The sequence below is a fragment of the Erpetoichthys calabaricus genome, chromosome 5 (genome assembly GCF_900747795.2).
Source record: "Erpetoichthys calabaricus chromosome 5, fErpCal1.3, whole genome shotgun sequence".
Taxonomy (NCBI): domain Eukaryota; kingdom Metazoa; phylum Chordata; class Cladistia; order Polypteriformes; family Polypteridae; genus Erpetoichthys; species Erpetoichthys calabaricus.
The window spans coordinates 26,021,774-26,042,301 of record NC_041398.2 but is presented as its reverse complement, the minus strand read 5'-3'; the positions used below and the strand labels follow the sequence as shown (position 1 = coordinate 26,042,301).

General features: G+C 37.7%; 1 protein-coding gene across 3 annotated transcripts in view; it reads left to right on the top strand.

The window, feature by feature from the left end:
* Positions 1 to 375: 375 nt before the first annotated feature.
* The window catches only part of LOC114651554 (uncharacterized), a 157,683-nt gene continuing 137,530 nt past the window's right edge, over positions 376 to 20,528 (top strand). For all 3 annotated transcript variants that reach the window (XM_028801356.2, XM_051927391.1, XM_051927390.1), the window contains exons 1-5: positions 376 to 586; positions 9,526 to 9,798; positions 10,951 to 11,004; positions 12,398 to 14,063; positions 15,313 to 15,465. In XM_028801356.2, coding sequence (XP_028657189.2) covers positions 9,528 to 9,798; positions 10,951 to 11,004; positions 12,398 to 14,063; positions 15,313 to 15,465 — 2,144 coding nt within the window. In that variant the 5' untranslated portion in view covers positions 376 to 586; positions 9,526 to 9,527. The remainder of the gene's footprint in view (positions 587 to 9,525; positions 9,799 to 10,950; positions 11,005 to 12,397; positions 14,064 to 15,312; positions 15,466 to 20,528) is intronic.

Genomic DNA, 20,528 nt, shown 5'->3' with positions numbered 1-20,528 from the left:
ATACAATATCATTTCCTAAAATTGCTTAAACCTGAGCAGGGTCGCGGGGGAGGCTGAAGCCTATAGAAGAAAGCATTACGCCTAAGATTGGAACAGTCCCTAGACAGGGCGCTAGTCCACCGCTGGGGATCACACTCACACACACATCACACCCACTAGGACCAATTTAGGGCAGCCCGGGGACACCTGTGTCGTGAACCGCGGTCTCCTTATTGTGCAGCCCGCTGCTTTACCCCTGAATAACGTAAAGTGAGTAAACCTACTGCCTTCGAATTAGATGGACAGCCGAGACAGAAAACGAACCAGCAGATGGCGCTCTAGACTACATTATTCAAGTACTGTATGTGCTTGCGTCATTTTAAGCGTACACCGTACAGTAAGTTAAACGCGATTTCCGCAAGGGTCTGATTTTTCTAAGGGGGGAGCATGATTTGGTGATATTAACCCCTTTAGAAAATTTAACATGGCATTTCGAGGATAACGCAGGTAGCTGAACTTTCCTTCGTACTAAAATTGTAAAGAAATGAGCGCGAAAGAAAGAAACGGGGACTGCGAGTGAGCGAGGTACAAGATCGGAGTTGGAAAGGTAAGCATCGACAATATGCACTTTCAACTTCCCTACATGTTGCTCTATACATTTTTATATGTATTTTAACTCTAGCAGTGTGTTAGCATTTTCAAGTACTGTACATATATTCTTTTCCTCAAGTGGCTCCACATAGTACGCCGTCTCTCTTCCGCTTTCACTTTGTACTGGCGGTGACAGTTCAGTTAACGCATGCGTAGGAGTCTTCAGCTGTTTCGAGCGCGCTCCCGCGGCTCTCTATTGTGGCGGCTGCGGTTTTTTTCACGTTGTTGGTTTCGATCCAAGCGTGGATAAATGTGTCCCCATTTATACGAATAAAATATTACAGAACTAGTACTACTAGCTAGTTAGTTTCAGGTTTATTATCAGTCATACTTTCAGATTGTTTATTTTTGTCATCTTCAGATCAGCGCCCAAAATAAAAAAATGTAACTATGAACTGTTATAGTACAATGCATTGCGGGTACTGATGCCCCATTAACAGATTTGCTGCAAAAGCCGGACATTTTCCAGGCGATGTCTCCCAGACGGAACCCTAGTCTTCAGGGACTAGAGAGGGATAGAGAGAGAGGTTGGGAGCGGCACTGATTACAGCGCGTTGCCGCACCCACCACACGGCAAACCACCATGATAGTAATTTGGGAGAAATGCACAGTACAGCTCTTAAATGCACATGGTAGAGCTGCTGTTAAGGCTGATCACACTGCTATTTTAGTATTTTTTAATAACTACAACAGTATTTATCTATTGATTTATTTATTTCAGTTAAGTTTCTTCCTCTTTCTTTCTTTGCTCAGGGTCCTTGAATGACATTCTTTAACTCTGTAAAAGTATAAGGATTTAAAATGGTGTAGCCTGCCTCACGCCTATGGAAAATCTGCAATGAGGTTTACCTTGGATCAGACAGAACACAACCAGAATATAATGTTGGACTGAAAGTTAATTCTATGATATTAAAAAATAAAGCTGTAGTGCAATTAAACAAGTACAATACATTGCATGCTGTTTAATTAATTAATTGTTGTGAAAATCTTGGGAGTTCCTTGGAGTGTGTCATTGTTGTCAAGGGTGTGCACGTAGTATTCTGTGTTAGTTGTCATTTACGCCTGCATTGTGATCGACTGCAGAGAATGTTTAAGGTAGGGAAGCAATGTCTGGGAATAATTAAGATTTAATACATTTTAACAGAATAAACACATAAAATAACACAATTCACTCAAAGAACTTAGGTTAGCAATACAGCTTTACAACCATCATGTTGTAAAAAAATGAAAAAATAAGCAGGAAAAAAGTCCATTAAAGTAAAATAAAAACACAGCAGAGTTCCATTGTATATGACAAAATACACCATTGTGATTCCTCATACTCTATATATTTATATAACACATATAAGTATTCATTGTCTTTCACTTTTTTGACATTTTTCTATGTTGCAGCCCTGTGCTAAAATAATTTAAATTAACTTTTTCCCTCATCAATCAACACTTGATACCCCAGAATGATAAAGCAAAAACAGGCTTTTAGAAATTTTTGCAAAAGTGAAGGGGTCTGAATTCAATGTACATATTCAGTGTATATGTACAGTTGTGGTAAAAAGTTCACAAACACTCATTGTGGACATGAATTTCATGATAATTGTGGGCTTTCAATGATTTCTTTGCACTTTTCCTTTTCTGGGGTGGAATGATTGTACGACATACAGGCTCAAGTATATACATGTACACCAACTAATACTTAGTTGAATGTCCCTTAGCAAGTTGCACCTCGACCAGGCACTTTTGGTAGCTATCAACAAGCTTCCGGCATAATTCTGGCTGGATATTTGACCACTCATCTTGGCAGAATTGGTAGACTTCATTTGAATTTGTTGGTTTCCTGATATGGACCCGGCTTTTAAGCATAGTCCACAAATTTTCAATAGTTTTGAGGTCTGGACTTTGGGAAGGCCATTCCCAAAGTTTAATGTCAGACTGCTTTATCCATTCCACAACAAGTTTTGATGTGTGTTTGGGATGATTGTCCTGTTGGAACACCCAATTGCAACCAAGTTGCAACCAAGTTGGAGGTTGTCCTCCTCCATCATTATTCCATTCACTTTTTATGCAATGTACCTGTACCACTGGCAGTGAAACAGCCACAGAGCATGATGCTACCACCACCATGTTTCACAGTTAGTACAAAATGTTTTCCAAAATGTCTTGGTATGCTGAAGCATTAAGATTGGCCTTCACTGGAAGTAAGAGGCTTAGCCCAAGCCCTGAAAGACAGCCCCACACCATTATCCCTCCTTCACCAAACTTCACACTTTGCACAGTGCAGTCAGGCAGGTAACATTCTCCCAGCACCCGTCAAACTCATACTCACCCATCTGACTGCCAAACAGAGAAGTGTGATTCGTCACTCGACAGAACACGTTTTCACCACCCCATCCGATGCTTGACATTGGACTTGGTGATGTGAGGCTTGCATGCAGCTGCTTGGGCATGGAAACCCATTCAGTGAAGCTCCTGCTACACAGTTTTTGTGCTTGCATTAATGCCAGTGGAAATATGGATCTCTTCAGCTATGAAATCAGCAGTGTTGGCAGCTTTTTTTTACCATACACCTTAGCAGTCATTGACCCAGCTCTGTGATTTTATGTGCTCTTCTGCTTTGTGGCTAAGTTGCTGTTGTTCCTAAATGCTTCCACTTTACAATAATACCACTTACAGTTGACTGTGGAATATCCAGCAGGGATGTGTATTCAGCAAGGAGGCTCTGTTTCTCTCCTGGGATGTGGTTCTTGATGCAGAACAGATTAGAACCAATACCATTCCTTTTGTACCCATGGAGGAAAATAATTACAAGATAGAAATATGGTACAAAAAGAGACAAATGTATTTTACTTGCCTTAAAAGATAACATTCATTCACATTAATATAATGCATAATCAGGTATACATACATTTTAAAGACGGAGAAAAGCCAAGGTACATCACAGCCAAGTGGGAGAATGCTAACACCAGATGTTCTATCCAGCGGGGAATGTCGATGGCATAAATGCGCTTCTGTCTTTCCAGCGGGGAATGTCGATGGCATAAATGTGCTTCTGACTTCATGCTGGATCCTCTTCATTATGAACACTAACATATTTACATATTCAAAGAATTCTTGTCAGATATGGGAAATTATCAGATGAACTGTCAGGTTATTAATATATTTTCCTGTTATCATCATTTATCAGAGACTGTGGTTTTTAACCATATTGGTCAAGCAGACAACATCACTTTTTAAAATAATCTGCTTGTGTGTCCTTCACATGTTTTTAGCCCATCTATCTAACCAGCTGTCACATCTCTCTGGCAGTCTCTCTCTCTCTCTCAGCTGAATTGTATGGCTATGAAATAAATTTCACAGATTATATTGTGTGGCACCCGACTGGGGTTCCTACCCAGCCGGGACGCCCAGGAAGACAGGAGGAGGGCTCATGCCTCCTCCAGACCACGAGCTTGGAAGCTCAACCCTGTAGGGGCCCGTGGTCACCGCCAGGGGGCATTCCCATGCCTGGAGGACCCTGGACCCCAGCACTTCCGCCACACCAGGAAGTTCTGGGGGGAAGAAGAGAGGGGACACCCGGAGTGCTTCTGGGGAGACAGCTGGCACTTCCTCCACACTGGGGCGTGTCCGTGGGAGGTTGCCGGTGCACACCTGGAGCACATCCGGGTGGAGATAAAAGGGGCCGCCTCCCTTCATTCGAGGCTGGAGTCGGGTGGAAAACGGACGAGGTCACTGAAGAGAGAAAGAAGGAGGCGGTCCGAAGAAGGCATAGTGTGGTTGGCCTGGACTTTGGGGGAGATTGGGGTTTGTGGTGCACTTGAACTTTGTAAATAATAGTGTGTAAATAAACGTGTGGTGGTGCTTAACAACATGTCTACCTGTCTGTGTCCGGGGCTCGTTCCAAAATTGGCACAAAATTACTTTCTTGCTAAAGGGTGAAATGTCACAAACCATCTTATTAGAACATTAGAACACTATAGATGAGAACAGGTCATTCAGTCCAACAAAGCTCGGCCTGTCCTTTCCACTTATTTCTTCCAAAAAAACATCAAGTCGAGTTTTGAAAGTCCCTAACGTCTTACTGTCTACCACACTACTTGGTAGCTTATTCCAAGTGTCTATCATTCTTTGTGTAAAGAAAAACTTCCTAATGTTTGTGCAAAATTTACCCTTAACAAGTTTCCAACTGTGTCCCCGTGTTCGTGATGCACTCATTTTAAAATAACAGTCTCGATCCACTGTACTAATTCCCTTCATAATTTCAAACACTTCAATCATGTCACCTCTTAATCTTCTTTTGCTTAAACTGTAAAGGCTCAGCTCTTTTAATCTTTCCTCATAATTCATCCCCTATAGCCCTGGAATCGGCCTAGTCGTTCTTCTCTGGACCTTTTCTAGTGCTGCTATGTCCTTTTTGTAGCCTGGAGGCCAAAACTGCACACAGTACTCCAGATGAGTCCTCACCAGTGCATTATAAAGCTTGAGCAGAACCTCCTGTGACTTGTACTCCACACACCGTGCTATATAACCTAATATTCTGTTAGCCTTCTTAATGACTTCTGAACACTGTCGGGAAGTCAATAGCTTAGAGACCACTATTACTCCTAAATCCTTCTCATAAGGTGTACTCTCGATTTTCTGACCGCCCGTTGTGTATTCAAACCTAACATTTTTACTTCCTATGTGTAATAACCATCGTGGCATCCTATAATAGTAATAGTAGAAGTCAATGAGGTCTTCGGAATGACCCATTTTGTTTTACAAATGTTTGTAAATGGAGACTGCATGGCAAGGTGCTTGATTTTATACACCCGTGGCAATGGCTCTGAATGAAACACCTGAATTCAATAATTAAGAGGTGTGTCCCAATACTTTTGTCTATATAGTGTATCTATATAGCACATTTCATACTTTGAATGCAACTCAATGTGCTTTACATAAAATATATAGATATAAAATGCAAAGCTGACTCACTGACTGACTCATTCACTCACGCACTCAGCAACAAAAATAGTGTTTCCCGTTCAGTTATAAAACTGAAATTTGACAGCATTGTATATCTAGGACATTAGTTATGTACTAAGAAAGGATATTTCAGTTTATTAATATTTAGATTTTAACCCCCCCCCCATAGAAAAATTAAATACCCCAAAATTTCAAAAATGTGTTGACAGATTTGGTTGAAATTTGGTGACATTATAGAAAAAAGAAAACTAGCCAACACATGTTTTTTCATTTGTAAATGTTTATTAATATTATGCTAACATACATGCTTTTTGTTGTGCTGCAAATGAAGGATGCAGCAGAAGTAACTAATGGGCTATGTGAATAGCACCAGTAACCATTAGATGACTAAACGTTTGGTGATCTGTGTTCCTGACTCTTGCCATACTATGCTCTGAAAGTAAAAAGAAAAGAAAAAGGCATAACTGGACAAATTGATGGTTGAAGGCACAGACAATACAGTCTGTTTTACATATACAACTAGAGGCACATAGTGTATGTAATTTACAGTAGTTTGTGTTTCCAGTAAAGGTTTCCTAAGATGCTTTTGTGTGTTGCTATATATTTAGATTTTTGAAATCAAAAATGTGAAAATGAGAATGACAATGGCAATACCCAATGTTCAATATGCTGCGATTGATGCATAGTGCAACTTGACAGTGACATCAGATGAAGTTCTTCCGATTGTATGACAGCCCACTTGTAAGATACAATTGGACACTGCAGCTACCGTCATACTGCACGTGAAACAATGGCCGAGGAGCAGAAAAAGCAGGAACTGATCTAATGCAGGAATATTTTCATCATATACAATTGTATATAGCATGTTCAAGAATAAGCAGCCCCAATGACCTAATAATATTAGTAGTAGTAGTACGTTTTATTTGACCGATGCTTTTATCTTAGGCGACTTTCAAAATCAGAAATACAATTGGTTGCATTTCTTTTCTTTTCCACTTGGAGCACAGGCAGGTGAAGTGACTTGCTTATGGTCACACAGTGTCTTTAGCAGGATTTGAACCAAAGCCTTAACCACTACAGCACACTGCCTGCTGATAATATTAGCCTTTGGTATGAATAAATGTCTACTAGTCTACAGAAAAACACTTGGTTAAGTAGTACTTCTGATACATTTGACTATACTACAATTAATGCCCATTGTCTTACGAAATGTCCTTATTGTTCCTAGAAGATGATACTAGTGTACCTTAACAACAATAAAATGGTAATAATAGTACAATGACAAAAAAGTAAAACAAAAAACAAACAAAAAAAAGTGAATCAAGTACAGTGAACCCTCGTTTATCACGGTTAATCCGTTCCAGACTCTACCGCGATAAATGAATTTTCGCAAAGTAGGATTCTTTATTTATAAATCGAATATTTTCGCAGTTAGAGTATAGAAAACCTGTTTACGACCTTCTAAATACGTTTTTAACATTATTAGAGCCCTCTAGACATGAAATAACACCCTTTAGTCACCATTACACTCGTATTACCCACTATATTAGACAAAATAAGAGAAAATAAGATGTGTTAGAAAAGCACCATCTCCCCTGATATTTACTACGTGGTGAGGCATTTGTACTCCATCAACATTAATTATTTCCAGAGACATAATTTTGTCTATTTTTCCAGCGTATCACGCACAAAATCAAGGGAACGATGGGAGCACCAGAACTCTGCTTACATTGCGTCGCTTCGTACCGCAAACCGCAAGTAGTAAGTCTGTAATAAGCGGAATACAGCTACGCTTTGCACTCACGGGACGGAAGGACAATCCCGACCACTTTTATATAGTAGATTATTGTACTGTACATTTAATTACACACACACACACACAGTTCTTACACACAACCACTAACCTATGAAGGCACGACCTCAGTAGGAGAGTCTTCAGGTGGTGCAGTATCTTCAGCAGGTGCGTCGTTGTCTTCTTCCGCTGAAGGAGTACTAGGAGTAGGCAGTGGGTGTCTGGGTGCGCGGCTGAAGAACATCTTGATAGGCAGTTGCTGGCACTGTCTTTTCATATGCGTGAGGAGGCTTTTGTAGGGTATTGCCTTCTTTGATCATATCCAAGAGTTTCACCTTCTCCTGGATAGTAAGCATCTTCCTCCGGCACTTAGTTTTATTGTCAGAAGGCTTAGAAAAAGCAGCACGTTTAGGAGCCATCGTGAGGCTATAGATAAAAGTTCTCAGAAAGCGCATGTGTAGTGACGTAAGCGTGTATGAGAAAAAATCGCGATAGAGTGAAGCCGCGAAAGTCGAAGCATGATATAGCGAGGGATCACTGTATATTAAATAACTGAAACACTGCTAAATAGCAATTATTGATTTTTCCCACAAATTAGTATGGGGTATTTTGTTTATTTTGGGAATGACCACACTATGGCAAAATGGCAGCAAAGGAGAGGGAAACAAAAACTCTAGTATGGAAAACCTGGTAGAAAATAAACCTCTGGTTACTCACAGTCTTCAGTAGTCTAAGAATGCAAAGTTTTTTCAACCTAGGCCTGCATAGCTCCTTCTGGACATTTATATTACCTTTCATTCATGAAATCATTGAGCCCTGATCATGTCCGAGTTGCTGTACTACAGTACTTCTAGCCTGTAACACATCCCATAGGATAAGTGGAAAACTTTAACAATGGTTTAGTGATGCATAGTGTTACAGCAGGATCCAAAGAAAGGAAAAGAGAAAGGGAAGGGTTTATTAACCAGTGATAATGGTTATGAATCCAAGCATTTTATTAGACATCTGAGTGGCTCAACTAGGTTTCATGGTTTCAAGGTTTCTTTATTTAGTCATGTTTACACAAGACAACATGAAATTTGCCTTCACAGTTGCCTCTAATAACAAACAGAAAGAAATGCAACAAAACAAATAGAGACAAGACAGGCTAAGATAAGGCAGCCTGATAGTGCATATTTACACAAAAATGGTTACAGGATACATATCAAACCAATCATTTTCTCTGACATTCCTTATTAATAATTTGTATGCCACTAGGAAGAAAGGAATTTCTGGAGCGATTTGTGTGGGTTTTCAAAGTAACTATCCTTCCTGATTTACTGAAGTTAAGTTCTACATGTAATGAATGTCTATCATCAGTTGAGATGATTTTTAGTTTCTTTAGCATTGTCCTCTGACACAAACTTGCCAGATCATCTACATCAGCCCCAGTAACTTCAGCTGCATGCTTAGTAATCTGCTGGAGCTTTTTTAAATTTTGGTTTGTCAGACAGCTAAAACAGGCAATCAGACTGAAATGAACACAGACTGGACCATACAGCGATTTAAGAACAACATGAGGTCCTTTTCTACCTTAAATAGTTTAAGTTTACGGATTGAGAAATAAGCACTGATTGCATTTTAAGAATTTTTGTTTGTATTTGTATTCCAGTTAAGATTATTATCTAGGTTAGTTTCTAAGTATTTCTATTTCTACCTCCTCCCCCTGAACAACAATGGGTGAATATACAGATTTCTGTTCCTTAAAATCAAACATCATTTCATTGGTCTTTTTTACATTCAGAGTGAGAGAGTTTTTATTGCACCAGTTTACCATACAGTGCACTTGATTTAGATAGTGGCTTCCATTCTTCCCTAATATGCATCCTATGAGCATGGTGTCACCAGTGTACTTAATAAAGGAGCAATGGTCATCATTTTATTTCAGAGTAATTAAATCAAACCTGATTAAATATAAAAAATAATTTAAATATATATTAGTATTAACATATTTATATAAGGACTAATAATTCTTATGGACAAGGTAAATTGAAAAAGTATTTTTTCAATAATTTTATTAATTTTGCACAGGATCTGTTTGATGTACTAGGTCAGTATTAGTAAAACATTTTAAATGGGTTTATTTATTGTGTTGCTGTTTTTGTTAGGAATGGAGTCTTTGAGATCTCACACTACAGACATATTGATGGAATTAAAGGAAGATGAGCTTAAACGCTTTTGGAAGAAGCTGGATTCAATTGAACCAAAGCACCATTGTAAGCATATCCCATTAGGCAAACTGGAACAAGCTGATAACTCTGTTAACACAGCTGGTGAACTTGCCCATCTTATGATTGGCTACTATGAAGAAAAAGCTATCGATGTTTTATTAGATACTTTGGACGAAATTGGAAGAAAGGACTTGAAGAGGAAAGTTAAAAGTGAGTAATAATGAAAATGTATTTGTGAAATTGTATTTGAACCCTGCATCCCTGGTTTGTTTTAAGTGTGTTTGAGTACGTTACTCTACATTATTATTTTTAAAATAATTTAACAATAAGCTAAGCAATTTAAAGACAGAATAAGTGCATTGTAATACATACTGCACATGATAATCTTTCAAAATAGTGTTAATTTCAATGTCATAATGTTTGTAGAATAAAGACACATTTACTCATCATAGTGTACATTTATATTATCTGCAGTGGCATAGTGCAGCATTGTAGAATTTTAAGTTGCTGTGCATGAGACACCAGTACATCTCTTGACACAAATACATGTACATAGAGTTCTTTGGATGTTCTTCTAGGATTCTCTCTGACATGAATCAATCATCTTTGTACCATTGGGCTTATTTGACAGGCCAACTTTTCTTGGGAAGATTCAAAGAACTTTGGTCAGATGTTTCAGTGAGTAACTAAGGGGGTGATTACCTTTTCACACTGGCATCACAGGTGTTGGATAACTTTACTATTTAAATATATTAAGTATTAATTTAGAAAAATCTGAAGCATTAGTTGTGACAACAATAGAAGATATTAGGAAGGGGGCCAATTCTTGTACACATGACTGTGCATCAAATAAAACAGTTTGTGCTTTTCATTAACTTTTTAGATATTTGGAGAAAGTTCACTTGTAGTTTTATTTTCTTTCTATTTATTGAATTCCTAACTAACTAAATACTTTTCCGCATTGCATTTATTTTGAGAATCTGTCTCTAGATGGGGCGGCACGGTGGCACAGTGGTAGCGCTGCTGCCTCGCAGTTAGGAGACCTGGGTTCGCTTCCCAGGTCCTCCCTGTGTGGAGTTTGCATGTTCTCCCCGTATCTGCATGGGTTTCCTCCGGTTTCCACCCACAGTCCAAAGACATGCAGGTTAGGTGGATTGGCGATTCTAAATTGGCCCTAGTGTGTGTTTGTGTGTGTCCTGCAGTGGGTTGGCAACCTGCCCGGGATTGGTTCCTGCCTTGTGCCCTGGGATTGGCTCCAGCAGGACCCTGTGTTCAGATTCAGTGGGTTGGAAAATGGATGGATGGATAGTTGTATATTAATCATATTTACCGACCTAATTGTTCATATTTTATATCTAACAGATTTTATGTTTTGTGAAGGTGGATGCAAGGAGCATTCAAAAAGAAGGAAAATTGGTATGTATTACGTCTTGATTATAAATTTACAATTATATATAGTCAATGTGCTGTCTAATATTTAGAGATTATGAAGATAAGGACTAGAAAAAGAGAAATTTATGTCAGATATGTATGAGTATGTCAGTAGTCTATGATTTGGGCTTTGTTGAAGTTGGGAAAATAATCATGTTACTTGCCAGTGTAAGATATTCAATCAGTTTTCTATACTGCTTGGAGCACCAATATCCATAACTTGCAAAGAATTTGAAGAACTGAAATTAATGGTTAAGGACTGGGCTAACTGGGCAGACAAAACAAGGAAAAACAACTACATTATACGTGATTGTGAACAGGCTTCCAGAATCTGTATAGAAGTACAGTATATACAGCTGCTTGTTGGCTTAGGGCTAAGAAACTTTTCAGGCAGGATAGACAAAAGAAGAACACTCAGTGGTATATTGTATTTACTGTTACGTCAGACAAATGATTGGACAGACAGACAAAAACTAAAAATCATTAGAAAATCCTGTGAACAGCTGACGCAACTGAAGTCCCAAGATGTATATGCCACTGGAGAAACTCGATATGTAGCATTTAAAAAAATTAGTGCACTCTTCAGGAACCTTTACACAAAAAGAATTACCAACAATAGAGTGGCATAGTTGAATTAGCCAGAAAGAAATCATAACAATAATCTTATTTTAATGATTTGTGCAGTTTACACTTAGTTCTAGACTTCAAATTATCAACATTAGAAACATAAGTCCAAGAAATTGTTCTTTCAGAGTTGCTTTTATTCTTTTTTTAAGAAGTAAAACACCAGTTAGAACATCATCCTTTTGTCCCAAATATGCAGTCATGCATGTAAAATCAAGTGCATCCCAAGCTGTGAAATTTACATTTATGTTTATTTTAACTATACAATAGACTAGATGATGTAAATGTGTCATAATGTTTGTTATATTATGTTACCTTTGTTATCCATCTTTGATGGAATCAAGGGCAATATTGTTCGATATTACAGTATGTATGTTCATTCTGGGCAGTGAAACCACTTCAGATGACATTTTCAACACAAGATAAAAAAGCAAAAATGGATGCTATTGTAAAATTTTAAGCCATATGTATAGAGAAATAACCAAAATGAATGGCGTCATTCCATGCTTTGACTTCATTTTTCTCTTCTCATCCCAAATCAGATATGTATGACTTATATAAATTTATTATATACTTATATTTATACATCTGTGAGATTTATCTTTCTTCTTATTGTGGTTTATGTCAGGGGCATTATTGTTGTGCCTAATGTTCTGAATGATTTCAGTCATTCATACTGACCCTGATTCCAAACTATCACTGAGTTTACTTACATTCTATACCTTAACTGACTTCTGTTACTGCTATTTTGCAGATTACAATAGTCAATACAGAGATGAAATAAAATACAAGCTGGAAAAAATAAGAGAATACAATAGTCTTCCAGGAGAAAGAGTGGACTTCAATGCTAGATACACCAAGCTTACTCTTATAAAGAAGCATCAACAGCGACATGGCAAGGAGAAGGAATTGAAAGAAAAGGGTAAAAAACACACAAGTCTAATGGAAAAGCATAGAAATATGAGCATTGATGTTGAGAATCTCTTTTCAGTTGTTGATGAAAAAGAAGAAGGGAAAAAAGAGCCAAAAACTGTGGTCATCCAGGGTCCAGCAGGAATTGGAAAGTCCTTCACTGTACAAAAAATCATGCTTGACTGGGCCTGTGGTAAACTATTCCATGAACAATTTCAGTATGTATTTCACCTACGATGCAGAGAACTGAAAAGTAATAAAAATGACAGTCTGGATGACCTGATTCTCACATGTTCTGACAGTTTAAAACCTGTCTTACAAGAGATAATGTCTGAGCCTGAACACCTCCTGTTCATTTTTGATGGGTTTGATGAACTTAACCTTCCTTCTGGCAAAGCTGATGATAGAAATCAAGAAGAGATGGCTTCAAGTACAGTGATAAAATTGTTGAACAGGAACATCATGTCGCAGGCATCACTGCTAATTACCACACGACCCACTGCTTTACAAGCGCTTGATGAAATAGTAAAAATTGACCGTTATTCAGAAATTGTTGGTTTTTTAGAAGATGAAATCAGGGAGTATTTTATAAAAAGTTTTCAAGACCAAGACAAGGCACTTAGTGCATTTAACATCATTAAAGGTAATAATGTCGTACTTTCAGTGTGCTTTGTTCCTCTTGTCTGTTGGATCGTTTGTTCAGTCATGAAAAAGGGCACTGAGTGCGGTGGTGACCTTATGAAAAATATGAAGACAGATTCTCAAGTTTTATTACATTTTATAAATAAGTTACTGGAGCATCATTGCAGCACATCTGAAAAGACAGCATTTATTGAAAAGGTCTCCAGATTAGCCTTTGCTGGAATTAAAGAAGGGAAGCTTGTCTTCACGGACAAAGACTTGAGTAGGTTTTCAATTAAGTCCTCTGGCAGTGAGTCAACATTTTTCAGTAAGTTGTTTTACAAGACAGATATTGATGCCAAAGCTGTTTACCATTTTCTGCATTTAAGTGTTCAGGAGCTGTTTGCTGCAATGTATTTTGCTTTCCACTCATCAAGTGGGGAAATTGATGAACTATTAAATGACTGTTTGGATACTAATAATGGTAATCTCATCCATGTGGTGCGCTTTGTCTTTGGTCTCACTAATGTGAAATCAAAGGAAATATTTGAAGAGTTTCAAATATGGTCATCTGCTGAACTGAAAACATGTCTGCAATCCTGGATACCAAAAGCAGTAGAGTGCTACAGAGACAAAAGCCCCTTCCTCCTCCAACTTTTATATTGTTTATATGAGATGCAGGACCCATACCTGGCTGCTCATGCAATGACAATACTTTCTCAGATTACACTACGAGAATGTCCACTAAGTAGCATTGACTGTGCTGTTATTAAATATTGTATTGAACAAAGTACTGTAGTAAAAGGGATTGATGTGTACAACTGCCACTTGACTGAGGATGAAGTGAAAATGTTATGGGATATTCTTCCTAAATGTCAGTCTGTAAGGTAAGTTTTATCCATCCATCCATCCATCCATTTTCCAACCCGCTGAATCCGAACACAGGGTCACGGGGGTCTGCTGGAGCCAATCCCAGCCAACACAGGGCACAAGGCAGGAACCAATCCCGGGCAGGGTGCCAACCCACCGCAGGGTAAGTTTTATTGTAAGTCATAAACACTAAAATTATTTAATCTTTACCAAATTGAAAATTAGTTCCAATAAGTCAAAACCTATGATACAAGTGTCAAGGGTGTAGATTATTTTTAAATAGGCCTTTTATCTGTGCTCTGCCTATATATTTTTGAATATGTTGTTGATTGCCCATTTCATAAAATAGACAGATCGATAGATAGATAGATCCTTATTGTCTCAAGAGGGAGATTTAGCTTATTGCAGAAGCTCAATGAATAAATAAACCAGCATTTATTTTTATATTACAGCAAAAAAACAACACCCTCTCAAATACCCAACAGAATACCTATAAAAAAAGAAAACGTATGACTTGGCTGAGATAAAAAGCGCAGTCCCAGTGCCAGTGAGGCATTATAAAGCTGTATTCCTATTGGCATAAGGAGCCAAAGTAACATTTCTTGACATAATTTTGAATAAATTGTTGGCCGGAAGTTATTAATGGTAGTGTGTCAGAGAAGGGATTTGCAGCATTGTTCAAAATGGCCCTCAGTTTTGTTTTAATTGTCCCCTTCACTACTACCTGCAGTGAGTTGAAAGTGTGTCCTATAACTGAGCCTGCCTTTTAAATTAGCTTGTTGATTCTGTAAACATCACTGTGTGAATAGTGGCATTTTTTTCTATTTTACTTTGCTTTGGCTTGTGATCAGTCCAATATAGTTGCCAGATGTTTCCCTAGTCCTCAGGGACAATTTATAGATGATTGCACCATTATAATCCAGTCAAATCTAGTTCATCTACTTCCCTATTGACTTCAATGCAGTTTGTCAAGTTCGGAGATATTCTCGAACACTAGTGTGATTTCTCTGAACTCAAGGTGAAGCGAACACCATGGAGTTCGCTCATCAGTAATTGTGAAGAATTTTTTCATCTTATAGATCACACCAAAGGTTAAACAATTTAGGAGGATCTTATGGGGCCTGGTTGCCTTTTGCAATTTAAGAATGAAGTTCCTAAGTGTTTAATTATGTGGAGAATTACTTAAAAGCTGTCCTTAAAATGTATTTTCTTACATTGTGTTACTTAAGTCATTAATATTCCTGAAAACATTTTTCTTCATCACAGGCTGAATGCGGACAAAATTACTGAAAGCACGTTGAAATTAATTTGTGGAACACTTAACTCTCAAACATACCAATGGATAAAGCTAAGTGTTGAAAAAAGTGAAAATGTGTTCAATCTATCTTTTGAAGCAGGGAGCCACGAGAATGATTCAAGGTTTGATACTTTTTTTCTGAGCTGTTAGAAATGTTGAATTTAACATTTAATGTACAGAAATTGAATAAATTTACTTTGCTATTTTATTAAAGTGTTTAATTTAAGGGATAAGAACTTTCTATAAAGTTACTTCCCTAGATTTTTCAGCCATATCATTTTGCAGGTCTTTAAATATAAATTCTTGTCATGCAATTTCCTTTCATACAAAAAATAACAATTCACTCTTCACAGTATTAAGGCGGCACTTCTGTTGCCTAAATTACACATCTATAAAAATAACAGCAATAATGAGTGAATAATATAAAATATATAAAGAAGCTGTTAAAACTGAAGAATATCACCTCCCAAAATGCTGAGCCAACACCTGCTCTGCAGTCAGGAACATTTTGTTGCTAAAAAAGGCCAATGGAGGCTTCAATTAATATAACTCCCAATTGGAAAAAGTTATGGATGATATGGAAGATGCAAATATATTCAGAAAGCAGTTACAGTATATCAAAATTCACTTTGACTTGTAATCCATCACAAATAGTATCAAGTCAAGATATTTAAAGTTTAGTCTAGTCAACTTCATTTTTTTCGTAAATCTACATCTATTCTTCCAGTTACAATAAGTGATATAATCACATCGTCTCAGCAGTACTTTAGTAAAACTTTATCAGGTAACACAAAATGCAGTTACATTCACAAATGCCAGTTTCAACTGTAATGTGCAAAAAGCACCCTAAGTATGGGAAAGGCACTGTATACATGTATTATTAGTATAATTATTATAAAAAGGATGCCATATGTTAACAGTATCCAGAAGTGCTGTCAGTTTCACTGGGCTTGGAAGCATCTGGATCAACCATAATGAAACCAAAACATATATAGTGGTCAGACAAATCAATATTTTGGGTCTTTTTTCTAAGAAATGAAGATTGTGTCGTCTGGACCAAATAAAAACAGGACTGTCCAGTGTTTTTCCAGCTACAAGTTCAGAAGCCAGCATCTTTGATGGCATGGGGTTGTGTAAGTGCCCTTGGGAAGGGTAACTTGTACTTCTGTGAAGACATCATTAATGACAAAAAGTACATATAGATTTTGGAACCACATATACTGCCTGCAAGACAATATCTCTTTCATACATGCCCATGCATATTTCAGCAAGACAAAGCAGACGTTCATTCTGCATGCATTACAAAGGCATAACTGCATAGGAAGAGGGTGCAGGTTCTTGACTGGCCTGCCTGCAGTCCTGACCAATCCTCAATTGGGAATACTGAATGTGACACATTTTGAAATGCAACATGCAGAAATGAAGACGCATACTGTTGCATACCTTAAGACTCATTTGAAAGAATCATGGGACAAAATTACACTGAATAAATTGGTATCTTCAGTACCTAAACATTTAAATAAATGCTTTTCAGCCAAAAAAAATGTCCCTGTAGATGTGAGTCTGAGATTAGACTGCCCAAGATGGCGATACTTTCATTTAAATACAGGCTAGGGAGGAAGTGATGGGTCCAGGTGGATGGACACCGGAAGTGATGTCAGAGGTGGTAAGGTTGTCATTCACCTGGGGTCTCATGTATAAACGGTGTGGACGCTTAAAAGTGTTGCATACGCCTATTTCCACACACACTTTGAGATGTATAAAAACTAAATTTGGTGTAAAGCCATGCACATTTTCACAGCAGCCTCACAATGTGTGTATGTACACAAGTGTCTGCTCGGTTTTGCAAACTGGCATCACCCAGTGTCAAAGTGGTGCTACTGTTTCTGTGTGGTCTAACTTTTTTTTAGATTCACATCAATGACTCAGGATTTATCAGATATAACGAAATTAATTACATATCATTTACAAATTTAATTCTCTTGATTGTAATCATTCTGTAATAATATAATGGTGCATGGAATGGACAAACTATTCCATCTACCATAGCTGCTTTAGCGTTGTTAGAAGACATCACAATTGGAAGAATTAGAAGAGAGTGCATATTTATAGATGATAATGACTGGTTTCTAAGCTGATTTCAATTTCCAAGAAGTATCCTCTTGGATCTGTGTGCTGAACTGGCGTTGGGTTTACAAAGGCAGACTTTGAGGAGTTGCGTTCTACCTGCTCCTGTGCAGGTTCTGTCCACCCTCAGGTTTTTAGCCATAGGAGCTTTTCAACGTGGACTTGCTGACGATCAGGTATTTCACAATCATCACTGAGTCACGCTATGTCAGCTGCATAGGATGGTATTATCCACTTTTCATCCACATAGATTAGATTTCTTTACATTGTCTTTGAACTGATAAACAGTTCAAAACACAATTCGCAGCAATGTCCAGTTTTCCAAATGTAATCGGAGCAGTCAACTGCACACACATTGCTATTGTAATGGTGCCAGACAAGTTACAGTATATCAGTGAATCACCAAAAGAATGAGCTGGCATTGCATCATCTATAGCAGAAGCGCCAATAAAAATGGCAACCCTGCACAGTCGCAGTTGCCTTTTCCAACTAATTTGACAAAAAGACAAGCAGTCCTTTTAAGCATAACGAGTCACCTCAAAGAGCAATTTAAGAGCAGATAATCGATCCGTTGTAGCCCTCAGTGGGAACGCTACACTACAAAGGCACCTTCAGAGAATGAATTTCCTTATGTAAATGGAAAGCATTTCCTCTCTATTAATGTGCTGCTCTATAATCCACAGAAAGTGTGTTGCATTGTGCAAGCATGTAGCATGCTGCATAATGTGGAACAAAATTGTGGCTTGCCCATACCTGAAGAGATGCAGTAATGTGAACCTGACCCTGACCCACCAAATGATCAGTCAGATTGGACAGTATTACAACTTTGTTTGAATGTAATTAGCAGAATGTAAAAACAGGTAGTCAGATGCAGCATTTATTTTTTAACCAATTCATTTAATGTGTTGTCAATATCACATAGTACAACCCTTATATTCCTTAGTTCATTGGCCACATCTCTTACAGCATCCACTATTACATTTTGGAACTCCAGAACAGTGTCCGTCAGTACACAGACAGATGGCTGCCCAGTAGTTTCTGAGGCAGAGGTATGTGTGCAGTCAGTCACGGCATGGATTCGTGTCAAAGTTTGTAATATTGTCTGCAACACCATAAACAGACAGTGGGGCTGTGACTTGCCTTTTCACGTCGACTTTGGTATATGACTTTTTTATTTAGGGCACTGTGTGACTTTCTGAACTTGAACTTTCAAGTGTCTCTGCCACTCTGTATCACTTGGTCAACTTCCTTTTGTTGCTTACACCACTGTTTAAGCCAACAAATAGTACTTTTTTCCATACCTCCACTTCACATTCACTGAAATTGACATTCATTTACTTTTGTCTTTTAACAAAACACTGAGTGAAAGGGGCTATTTATATTGATTTGCATATTCAAATATGCAAAATTCTGGGAGGAATCAAGATGGGGCTGTAGGCGCCTGCACATGCATTACATTTCACATTCACTGGGATTTATAAAGGGGAAATGTGTAGAACTTGGCGTGCGCACAGTTCTATGCATCCGGATTATTTTTGTGCGTACACACATTCCCAGTTTTGCCCATACGTGATGTTTTAGTGTGAATTCTTTGCACGGCGTTATACATGAGGCCCCAGGTCTGCAGAGAGATGAAGAGAAGAGGCATTAGTATATAGTGTTACCCTGTGGATCGGTGAGGAGTTACCACCACTAGAGCCTTTAAGCAGCTGTCCCCAATGCACACAGGTGAGACAATGTTCATTTTATTAAAAAAAAAAAAAAGTAATAAAAGTTACTATTTGTAACATCGAGTCTTGGGTTATTATGTCATTTCAAGTTAAAAACCATTATACTATTATTTTCTAGTCACTCTTTTCTGTTTTTATCTGTGTTTTCCCATACCGTCCATACTTTTTCTGAGTTTGGGGTTGTAGCTCTAGAAGTATTTGTGCATTGAAGAACATTGACAGCAATCAACTAAAAGCAGGGAATATTGGAATGCACAACTCATATAATATTTTGCCATGAATGTCAACCAGCAAGTCAACTCTGTTTTGGTTCTGTCAGTCAGTATAATAAAATTAAATTGCAGTGAACCAACCTGCAAAATTAATTGTACTTTCAAGGACATTAAAGGTTTGTAAAAATCCTTGGCTGGTATGATGAATCTCAATTCCTGCTGGTTCAGTATTGTAGTATCCATTTTGTCTATCCTCGTGTGTGTGTGTCAGCAAAGAAAACTGGTTTTTGAAGTGTGTATTATGGTACATGTTGGATCCCTTGGAGTATGCAGAGCAACATATGAGTGCCAAAGGATATCTTACAGATTATGCGGATCTGTTTATGACAACAGTGTACCCATTAATGAGAGGAATTTTCCATTAGAAAAGCGCTCCATGTCACAATACTAGGACATGCTGGAATTGTTGCTTGAATAGTTAATTCAGGTTCAGTGTACAGATTTCAGTCCAAACAAGCACCTGGGTGCTGTGGGTTGGAAGAGGTTTTTAGAGTAGAGATTCACTAAAAGCTAATTGTTATAATTATTAAACACACTTTGTTTAATATGAGCCAGAATCCTTAGGTGACACATTTCACACTTAAATGAGTCCATGTCTCATATCTGTACATATTAAATGCTGTTTTTTTGTTTGTTTGTTTGATTGCATGTTGTGTTTCATTTTAACAAATTATATTTAAAATTAGTATCGTGAACTGAGATTTGATATGAACATAAGTTAAATATGATTATGTCATCTTAACTTTATATTATGCTAATGTAACCAATGAGCATATGTATGAATAATACATTTCTTGTAGTACATAATGTATAAGTCCTGACTGGGATACTTTAACTAACATTTTGTTCAACAATGATTATAAGAAAAATATTAGCCATACATAACAAATGGCAGCAGCAGTGACTAAATATCATGGGCATTTAGGTGTTTTTCAAGTGTTAAGAACTATGGTTTACACTGGACTTTAAAAACTAAAAAGAATAAACTGTAATTTTACAAGTGTAGGCTATGAAGGCTAAGATAAATGTTCTTCACAGTCTACTTTCAATTCAGTC